The sequence below is a fragment of the Passer montanus genome, unplaced genomic scaffold (assembly GCF_014805655.1).
Source record: "Passer montanus isolate IOZ18808 unplaced genomic scaffold, ASM1480565v1 scaffold22, whole genome shotgun sequence".
Lineage (NCBI taxonomy): Eukaryota > Metazoa > Chordata > Aves > Passeriformes > Passeridae > Passer > Passer montanus.
In genome coordinates this window covers 11,434,348-11,444,977 of record NW_024366815.1, presented here as the reverse complement: position 1 = coordinate 11,444,977, position 10,630 = coordinate 11,434,348, and the positions used below count along the sequence as shown (strand labels likewise).

Below are 10,630 nucleotides of genomic sequence, written 5' to 3'. Positions count from 1 at the left end.
TGTCAGCTCAGATAGAAAAGCTAAGAAGAGGAGGATGAAGGTGGGGCATTGGCTTTTTACAGTGTTCGCCTTCTGGAGCAACCACTACCTGTGCTGATGCCCTGCTTCCTGGAAGTGGCTGGACATCACTTGCTGATAAGAAGTAGAAATAAAATTATTTCTTTTCTCTTTGCTTGTATGTATGTGAACTTTCTCTTTTGCTTTAGTAAACTGCTTTATTTAAACATGCAAGTAGTTTTCCATCTTATTTTCTCTCCTGTGCAGCAAGGGAAGGGAGAGTGATAGAGCAGTTTAGTGCCTTGGCATCACGGCAAAGTTAACCCACCACATGGGGTTATTCACAAAAACATTTCTTTGTTGTGAAGAACCCAGTCTTGCAAGGAAATCACTTAGAACAGACCCGTGGGCACTGAGATGCACAGGAACACAAATATGGCTTTACTAATGCATATTGATTGAGTACTGAGGTCTACAAAAGATGTAGATTAATAAACAGTGTTATGGAGAATTTCCTAAAACTTAAATAAGTCAATTTCACACAGCTTTAAAGAGCATTAGTTTATTATCTATTCTCCATGTGTTACCTCAGAAACAGTCTTCTTATGTACAAAAATTTGGAATGTTGAATAAATGCTGATCAATAGAAACATAACATAGCTGTTGACAAGGGAATATTTCTAAACAAAACCAAAATAATAATGAATGTTTGATTCTGTGTGTTGCTTATTGCTATGTTTGTGTTCATAGAATGCTTTCAAGTATATACACTTTTTCTTAATTCATTCAAAAAAGAAACTAAAAAAAATATTTACATAATAAATACGTGGGAGACTTCATCTTTTCATTACATCAGTTGAACTGATTCTTTAATGAACTATTTAAGAATAGAAAGAATTAACACAGTTTGCATCAATTCACTGCCATGCTGAGTAACTCAGGTTGCTGATGGATTTTATTCTATTTAAAATGTAGTTTACAATGCATTCAAACTGAAAAGTGCTGATATTGTCTCTCCTCCTTTTGAATCCTGGCTGGACTAGTTCAGGAGGCATCTTTCTCCCACTCCCCACAAAATCATTTAGTCTGACATGTTTATCTTCACACACTGACACTGACAAAACAAACACATTTCAATTCACTGAAAACTCAAACATTTAGTGAGTAAAATCAGCATAATCCATGTTTTATTAGACGATTAATTTGCTAACTGACGGAAGACAAGCTTTGGCCAAGTATTTCCACAAGAAGTACTAAACTTCTTGCTATAAATCTCTACTTATATAGTTCTACCAGCCGAACAGTTTTTGGTAGAATTTTTCTGTGATACATAAATCTGAAAATTAAGTGACACAACAACATTTAAAACCTCTGTTACCATTAAAGCAAAATACAATACAGTATAATTTCTCAGTGATATATTTAAATGTACTGCAAAATGTATACAAAGTCAGTCCAAGATCAGTAAAGAATCAGTTCTGCTTTTTGGACTTTTCCCTTCTCAAAGATACAGGTTTTATAGAAGACCAAGGTCATTTAGGACTTGTCTGTATGTATCCCCATTAAAAGGCAGTGTGTGATAAAAATAACATGATTAAAAGTAATGAACACATGATGTGAACATTTTGCATTTTCAATAAAAAAATAGAAACTAAATAACAACTAAACACTGAAGCCTGCCATTATATAGCTATGTTTCTCATTCTTTAAGATTAACAGCACACAGAAAATAAGTGAATTTTATCAAAATACAGCACATTTCTGCTAATATATCAAAAAAATCATTTTCTATGCAAATATTACTGAAAATCAACTAAAAAGAATTAAAATATACAAAGAGTTGTTAAAGGGTTTCAATTAAAATTATTAGAACTATACACAGTACAATAAGCAATAGTTAACATCTTTGAAAGAAGTGCAATAATATTGGAGTTCACTTATTAAAAAAGTACTGCCTGTTTATTACTGCTAGCTGTGTAATTCCTTTCTCTTCCAGCTCACAGTTCCAAAACTAAAGGAAGCTGGTGTTCTTGCTAGCTTTATTAAAAGCATTTAGTTTTTGGGTTGAAAAAAGCGCTTATACCTGTCCCAAACTACCAACTTGTACATAATTAAAAATGAACTGCAATAATTGAATATTGCTCCAATGACAGGCTAATTATTAGCCCTGATTAAAAACAGTTATCGGTCTTCTATGGCACTTTTCCCTGGTCCATAACAACCGTGTATGAATTATCACTGCAGACTATGCAGTCTCTATTCAATTACAAAGGAGAAAGATAATGTTTCTGGTAAACAAAATTAATAGAAGCATCATTGAACCTTTTATACAGTAATAAGGAACAAAGGCAGCCTGTGGTAAATCACTATTATATTAATGTAATTAGAAACCCTTTAATGACTCTGAAGTGTCTAGTTCACATTTAATGTTACCTGTAGGAACAGCCCTTTAAGAAACCTCATTACGAACTGGTGAGTTTTAAGTACACCCTCCCTTTGCTCTCCATCTCACCACAGCAATTCTCCATCACTGCTCAAAGTTTCACAGACTTGCTTTGGTTACCTAGCTCCATGCGTATGGTTTCCTTTTTGATTAACAAGGCAATGCAGAGGCCAAACAAAATCGAGATGTCTTTCATAACCTTTCCTGCATCATTTTCGTATGTTTAAATTTATATTACAGGCAACAATCTTAAAAACTGGCCATTTCAGTTTCATTTTTAAAATCTGTCAGCTTAAAATGGAGTCTTTTTTATAAAGATAAAATTATCACCATTTCCACAAAATTGGGGATTTCTATAGCAGAGAAAAATCTCTGGGCACGATTCCACAGTACAGTTGAAAAAATTATGTATGCAAGAAAACAACTAAACATGAATCACATGTGGCAAATGAATATTCAATGACTACATTAAGAACAAATCCTGTATAATACCACAAATTTGTAGTTACAGTCTTCCTAAAAAAAAAAACACCGTAAGCTTTTATTGCATTTTCTATTGGTAGACGTACACTCCAGAACTAAACACTTTTTCTTCTCTCCTGATTCCAGATTTAGATAGCAGATAATTGTTTCACCTGACCTTTATTCTGTCCAACCAGCACCACCTTCCATCTACCCATTCATCTATACAATGTGCACATAGCAAAGCCAACACTTCATATCCCCGTTCGTATCTACAGAAGTGGTTCAGCGTAACACATTAATATCTGGTGAATAAAAATAAAGGCAATAAACAGCTACAGGACAGACAGCCCTGCCATCTGTCCATTGGCTACAACTGAGGCTTCGCAAAGCCTTGCACAAAGTTTAGTAATGTGTATGAATTATCCAAAAATAAACCTACCATCTGTACAAAAAAACAACACAGGTTTGTTCTTGGAGGAGTGATCCTTAAGTTGCTATAATGCTTAAAAACCAGTTTATTCACCATACGCATTTCCAAAATTATTTCCTGTATGTTCTCTACAGTGGTTTTTCCCCCTTTAACCACAAGTTCAGTATTTCCTGTACAAATTTTGATCATAATTCTTTTTGAGTTCTTTTAATGTATAAAAATATGCAAAATATTCAGTTTCCCCATAGTCCTTCAATGAATTCTGTTGGTTTATCCCCACAATCCATGGTACTTATGAAGAAACTTCTCGCACAATGATGAGTTCCACTGCATTCTGAAAAGTCTTTAGCAATGACACTGCTTGTCCATGATCAATATTGATGAAGCTGTATCCATTAGCCTAAAAAGAAATATTTACAGTTGAAAATGACAGTCTTTTATTCCATGTTAGTAAAAGATATTTCATTATTTCATGTATGTTTATTTAAGCCTTAAGGTTTCAATATGAACCCAGAGAGTAAAACACCACAGATTACTTGAATTTGTACCTGCACACTACAAAAAACTAAACTACCATATCAGCCTTGTAAGAATATTGCAAATAACCAAAAGAAAACAGAACTTTAAGCTATTAACATCAGACATCTAATTCATCAGCTGCAATACAGCCATACCAAAAAACCCCAAAATGTACTACAAATGATGCATCTTATTTTAAGTATCAGAATATTAGAAATGGCATCTGTGATAAATTAAAACTATTGAATCATGTGACAAAAACATTAATGGCACTGGGAGCCATTTTTTTGTGTTAGACTCTGAGATAATCCCCAACTTGTATTTGCATTTGACTCTAAACAATATTGTTATTCTTGGACAAGTTTGTCTTGGCAAACACAGATAGACCCAAGTGGCCTACAAAAGACAGAAAAATATGGCTGTGGCTCCATTTCTCAGAGTATATCCATGTAAGATCATGCTCAACCTGGTCAGCAATTTTAAATTTGTCCATTTAAAATTTACAGCTTCCAGCTGTGCATCCCATCTTTTTCTCTGAGCTGCTTATGTGGTCACATAGAACTAGATGAGTTCTCTGTGCCTTAGCAGTGGCATTTTGAAAGTTACAGTTCTTATCCCATCACTGAACACTCACTGTTATTACCAGCTGAATTCTTCGTTAGAAAACCAGGGGTTTTCAAATCTTTCTAGAGTTGCAGAGGAAGATATATGTAGACTGTTCAGAGAGCAACAGTGGCAACAACCCTTCCAAATCATAACTTGTACAGAATGTGCTAGCCTAGTATTAAGTCTTACTTTCAATTATGTAGTCATTAGTTAGGTAGTATATTTTTATTAGAAATATGTATTAGACATGCATTGTAATATGCATCTGTATTGAATGTTTTACAGAGAACACTGCAAATTCAAGCATAGCAAAAGCATTTTGGAAGAGATTATATTAATTTTAAAAATTCACAGAAGTCTGAGTGGCTCAAGACAGTGGGACTGTCATTACATCATCACTGGGACTATCACAGCTAAAAAGAATGTGCTGTTATATAAAAAAATATTCCTTGTTATGAGAAATAAAACGGCTTCTGATTGTCCAAGCATAGAAATGCAACTTGTTCTTGAGCTCTTTTTCAAATTGAATTACTTATTAAACAATAAACAAAACCCAAGTAGTGCCAACATTTAAAAAAAAAACTTCATTAAGTAATTTGATTTGTCTGCATGGCATTTATAAAGACAGGAATAAACCACTAAAACAGAAATTACCTTTAAGGTATGTTCCACTTTACAAATACGTAACAAATGTGCTAGCAGTTTTTTCAAAGGTTTAACATACTTCCTGTTCCTGTATGTGTTGGTAACCCTGGGTGTTAGGTTATCACCATTCCTGTATCAGTAAGAGAACTAGGACCTCTCTCACCCCAGTAAGGAGAGAAAAGCAGAGATCATTTATCCTGCTCAAGAACAAGCCATCTTTTAGCTGGAACAACTTAGTCTCAAGTTCAGTTTTCTTGTGTGCCTTTTTGCTTTATCTTTCATTTGAAGAAGTAGGCTGAGTTTTCAATTTGGCTTTGTTTTAGAATACAGTTCACAGGATGTTGTGGTTTAATCGAGATACTACTGGGGGTTGGGGTTTTGGGCTTTTTGTTTGTTCTGTTTTAGAAAACTGAAATGCAGCAAAGTCGACTCCATCAACATTTTCATTATATGATGAATAATTATTTTTAACAGCCTCTGGAATTTAAGGGTAGAACAATGTTCACAGCCCATTTTGGTTAAGAAAGTAAGGCACTATGAACATACTCATTTCCCTGACCCCTCCCCCAATAGCTTATGAGCTCATTCATATGAGACAACTTCAAACAAATGTGATACAGAAAAGGTCTGATAGGTACAGACTTCCTAGAGAAAGGAACAGCACAGCTTGCAGTCCAGAAGCCAGGGCTCCTGAAATGCCTGAGTTGGCTGGCCAGCAGCAGATGGGCAGCCAGGAGGCACATGCTGTGACCAGCCAGGCACCAGGCAGCAAAGGGACAGCTCTGGCCAGGGCTTGTGCATGTCTGGCCTGCCAGTGGGGGAGAGGCAGGAAAGGCTGGCAGGAGCTGCAGCACAGAGAGGGATGCAACAGGAGAGTCCAGCCGTGGAGAGCAGCTGGCAGGGGCAGCTGCTGGTGTTCAGATAACCCATTGTTCACAACACTGCATGTGAATGACCACAAATGCAACAATTGAATGAAAGCATAGCCTAATGAAATGCTTGTGCTCCGACTCAAATGACATCTTTTGTCACTTTTTTTTGTCTTCAGACATGTGAAAAATGTTCAGAATTTGAAAAAACGATCCACTGTGCTTTAGTCTGAGTCACTTATAGGGGTGTTAGGTGCCAGAAAATGAAAAGCTTCATCCTGGAATGTATCAGGAATAGACACCGAAGAAAAAAGGAAAAGATAGGTAATCTATCTATAAAGTAAACACTCTGCTCTTAGGTGCAAACTGAAACCAAACCAGTATATTACATGGGCTATTTAATTAAGTCATTACTGTAATTAGTTACATTACCTGAATTATTTTATCCCCTGGCTGTAACAGCTTAGATGCTGGTCCATCTGGCTGCACTCTGGTTACAAATATGCCCTTGAAAAAGAGATGTGGAAATACTTTTGACAACTTATTCATGAAAAACAGGATAGCATGAAACAGATGTAATTCAAAATATTTTTTCAATTTTCCATCCTAAGTAGAAGAGAACACAATACTATTCTACAGGTCTCTGCCTTTTAAAACTGCCTCCCTTTTCTGATGTTAAAAATCCAGAATTATCTTTAAAGAGAATTGTGATACACCTTGGTTTAATTTGGCAGATGTATAGATCAAGATGAACGAACTACTACCAGGAATAGAGCTAGAGCTAAATCACTGTCTCTTTTATAAGAGGATTTCTAATTGTACACTCCACAATTCACTATCTCAAATCTGCTAACTGATAACTCAAACTGTTAACCACTGCAAAAACTCATCTGGAATAATAGCCTATACTGTCATTCAATTGTGACCACCTACAACCTTCATTTTCCATATAATTTTCCAATTTTCTCCCTTCCAGTCCTGGAGTGTAATGGTTTGGGAAATATATGTACTTTCTTTTCTCCCTTTGCTGAACATGAGAAATATTATAGATCAGAAGGATTTCAAGACGCATTAGTATAGAATACTTACATCATCTTCTGGTCTGAATGGATTTCCTCTCCCTCCAACTCCTCCTGATATACTAAATCCAAGTTCTGGATCCTTGTCAACTCTCACTCGAATCTAAGTAATTGCAACCAAAGTTAGATGAATTGGCTGAAAATCTATATTCAAAGCTACTTAATGAAATTATTACTAAGGAATTCAGGTGAATAAAAGCTTTGAAATGAAAAAAATTAAAAAGCAGGTCAGAGAGCATTATATCTCATAATGTTAACGCAGAACAAGATTGCAATATAATATTGTGTATCGCTGTACCTAAGTTTTACTCCAATATCACTATTATTATAATAATATTTACATGGGCTTTAAATTCAGAGGTATTTTGATATTTTGTAGGTTACTTTAATGCCTTCAGCAAATATACATGCTTATGTAAAAGAATCTGTTCTTCCTATTTCTTTGTTACCTCTAGGTAAATTTTGAAAATCAAACCTCATTCCTACTTTGACTGAAAGTTGTACATAGCCAAGACTGTCCTCTTTCTCTTGCTAGAATTTGAATAAAAACTTATATTACACAGGAAGTGGACATTCTCATTCTAGCACAGAATAAACATGAAGTTATCAAGGTTTTCTCAAAAAACCTCAAAAAATAGAATAAGAAAGCTTTCACAATGAAAGAGTCATTAAATGGTATAAGAATTTCTTATATGCACATCTAACATAAACAAAACATAATTATCAGATATGCATCAGATTGCTCCAACATTTTTATGGATTTTTGCTTATGGATACACATTTCTGCACTTGCAGGTTTAACTATTCCAGATGCAAAGTACTCTTAGGTGTATCGTGACTTTGTGTTTTCTTCAGTTACTAGCTAAAAAATGAAGTTGAGATAAATAAACTTAGTTGAGAAATTAATTTTTAGCTCAGTAAAGATGCAAATTAGTTTCTGATGTGTTCAGAAACTGTTGTTTCTCTCAAAACTGGAAGGAATGTGTGATCTGAGAGACAGAATTGCTCTGATATATTTTTCTGTAGATAAATCCCTATATTACTACTGTCTCCATCTACAGAGAAATTATAATAAATGAAAAGAATGTAACAATGTCTCTGACTGACAGATGTAATATCTGTCAGATAGATTTTACTCTTACCTCTTGCTTTGCCAACTCATGGCTTTGTCTTGGAGGGCACTGGGACTGGGTATAGGGAGGTTGGTGGGCAACTTTCAACATCAGATAATCAATTAATTGCTCTCTAGATGGATGTCTTGCAACTGATGATTGAGGAGGGAGATGATGGACTTGGCTGTAGTTTGCTGGAAGCCTCTGAGGTTGGCACATTTGTCCATTTGTTAAAGGCATCTGAGGAAAAAAAAAGAATACTCAGGGTCATACATTTTATAAGCAGCATTCCTCAATTCTTGCTTCATTAATTCAATATTTGTCATATGTGACTGCTCTTAATTTTCAGCAACATTATTAAAACTACTCTTCTGGACCATGTACAATTATATCCATTTTGTTTATAGCTATCAGCTCTGACCTACTGAACAATTTGAAAAACAAAAACTTGAGTGCTACTTTATTAGCATAAATTACATAGCCTCTGCTTTTAGCACTTGTTTTTTCACTCAGTTTCCCCAAATATTATTTTCCAGCAGTGCAACTGATAGTACTGACACTTGATTCATGCCATTATAGTCTGTGCTTTTCTTGCAAAAAATTCAGAGACTTTGTAACAATTTCCAGAACACCATAGAAAAATAAAAATTCCTGCCCCCCATACCAGGCTAGCAGACTATATGCTCACCAAGCATATTATGGTGACCACTTCACAAGAAAACTCACTGAGCAAGTTCCCATCCAAGCTCAAGATTTTAATATCAAAATTGTAGTATTTCCAACAAAGGTTATTCTTTTCTTAATGCATATGTAATTGATTGATAGGTATAATGATGACAAGCAGCAGTGAGGGACCCTTCTGTTAAGACATACAGTGCATTCCAATCATGTCACCAGGAATGATGCTGGAGGTGGCAAGGTTTCCTTAGTGAAGCTGTGCTGAGCTGAACAGCCTTTTTACTCCCTTGCCAATACATCTCATGTTCTTATCCACCTTAATTAGTCCCTGATTCATCTGTATGATTCCAAAAATGCTATACACTTAAGTTACAGATTGGCCTGCCACCATTAGCACATTAGTCACAGGATACAAGGATATTAAAATACTCTCTCAGTATTACAAGTAACTAGTGTGCAAATTTCAATCTGCTATATGAATGGACACATCAGAATCTATTCTGCTGAGTTTATGTCAGACTGATTCTGAGAAACAATAATGTGTAAATATAATACATTTTCAGATTATTTACAGATCATATGTATTTAATATACAAATTTTTCATTGCCTTTTGTGAAAACTTGAAGTATAACAAGAAAACTTTTTTTGTTGCCAGAGGTAGAGTTTATATAGGTAAAATGTATCCACAGCTGTGCAAGTTCCCAATACCCATTGTCTGTAGAAATGCAACTGAAATTACTGAAGGTGTAAGAAGCAAATCAGCTTCTGTGTCATAATAATTTACAAGAATCCATTTAGTTTCATGGTAGTAAGACCCACTTCCAGAGATGGTAATTAGAGATTAATACAGAGTGTCTTCTACTAATTCTGGTTTGTCATCACAATTTCATCACAACAGATTTCAAGTTTGTTTTTTAAAAGGTTAATCAGCTTCATATTATTTTTCTGAAATCATCTGCCATATTCCAATTTTCACTTGCAAGTACTTGTTTGGCTGCAAATTTCTTCTTTCAAATTACCTACTGAAGGAAAATAAGAACCATCTTCCTTCATACAGTCAACCATTTTGTTGAGGATGCTGTTTCATTTATGCAGGTTTGGAAGCCTGTGTATTACATTTTAAAGAAGCACTAGTTCCAACTGCTATCCTAACATAAGTTTCTACTGCTAATAAAAAATACAGATTTATGAATAAAAGCAAATAATGTCCTATCCATGTTGTCATGCAACTACCTGCACAGCTGTTTTTTTGATGCTGTCTGGAGGAACATCTTTGAGACTAAGTGTGGCAGATGAGTAATTCTGCTGTCCCGAAATGAATACTTCATCCTGGCATTGGTCTCCTGGAGCAGAAGCCTGGGGATGCTTTAAACAGAATGAAGTGGTAAAGACAAAAAGACAAATGTCTTTATATAATTAAAACTAAAAAATTCTCAAAAGAAACTCAGGATAAAACATTTTAAGGGCTTTATAATTATTTATCTTTTTTTATTAACTAGGACATTATTTATGCAGAAAATCTCACTAATCAAGACATACATCCAAAAAATACTGATGGACATTTACAAATCTCACAACTGTAGAGGTGTCTTTTATCAGCAGTAAATTAATTAACAAATCCCAGGGACTAACTATTCAAAGATGCATGGAAGTCTTCTGATGACTTTATCCTGCTCACTATGGATGCCTTGCACACCACTCATGTGCTTATTTAAAAGCTCATTTCCTCGTATTTTCTGACTATAAATTTTCTTGAATGCCTACAGTATCTTACAGTACAGTTTAT

General features: G+C 34.9%; 1 protein-coding gene across 9 annotated transcripts in view; it reads right to left on the bottom strand.

The window, feature by feature from the left end:
* Positions 1-543: 543 nt before the first annotated feature.
* ERBIN (erbb2 interacting protein) overlaps positions 544-10,630 on the bottom strand; it is a 114,952-nt gene continuing 104,865 nt past the window's right edge. For 7 of the 9 annotated variants that reach the window (XM_039709981.1, XM_039709977.1, XM_039709983.1 and 4 more), the window contains 5 exons: positions 10,078-10,209; positions 8,196-8,405; positions 7,064-7,156; positions 6,407-6,481; positions 544-3,735 (listed from right to left, as the gene is read on the bottom strand). In XM_039709981.1, the coding sequence (XP_039565915.1) occupies positions 3,628-3,735; positions 6,407-6,481; positions 7,064-7,156; positions 8,196-8,405; positions 10,078-10,209 (618 nt within the window). In that variant the 3' untranslated portion in view covers positions 544-3,627. The remainder of the gene's footprint in view (positions 3,736-6,406; positions 6,482-7,063; positions 7,157-8,195; positions 8,406-10,077; positions 10,210-10,630) is intronic. The other 2 variants (XM_039709985.1, XM_039709986.1) reach the window with 1 other exon arrangement.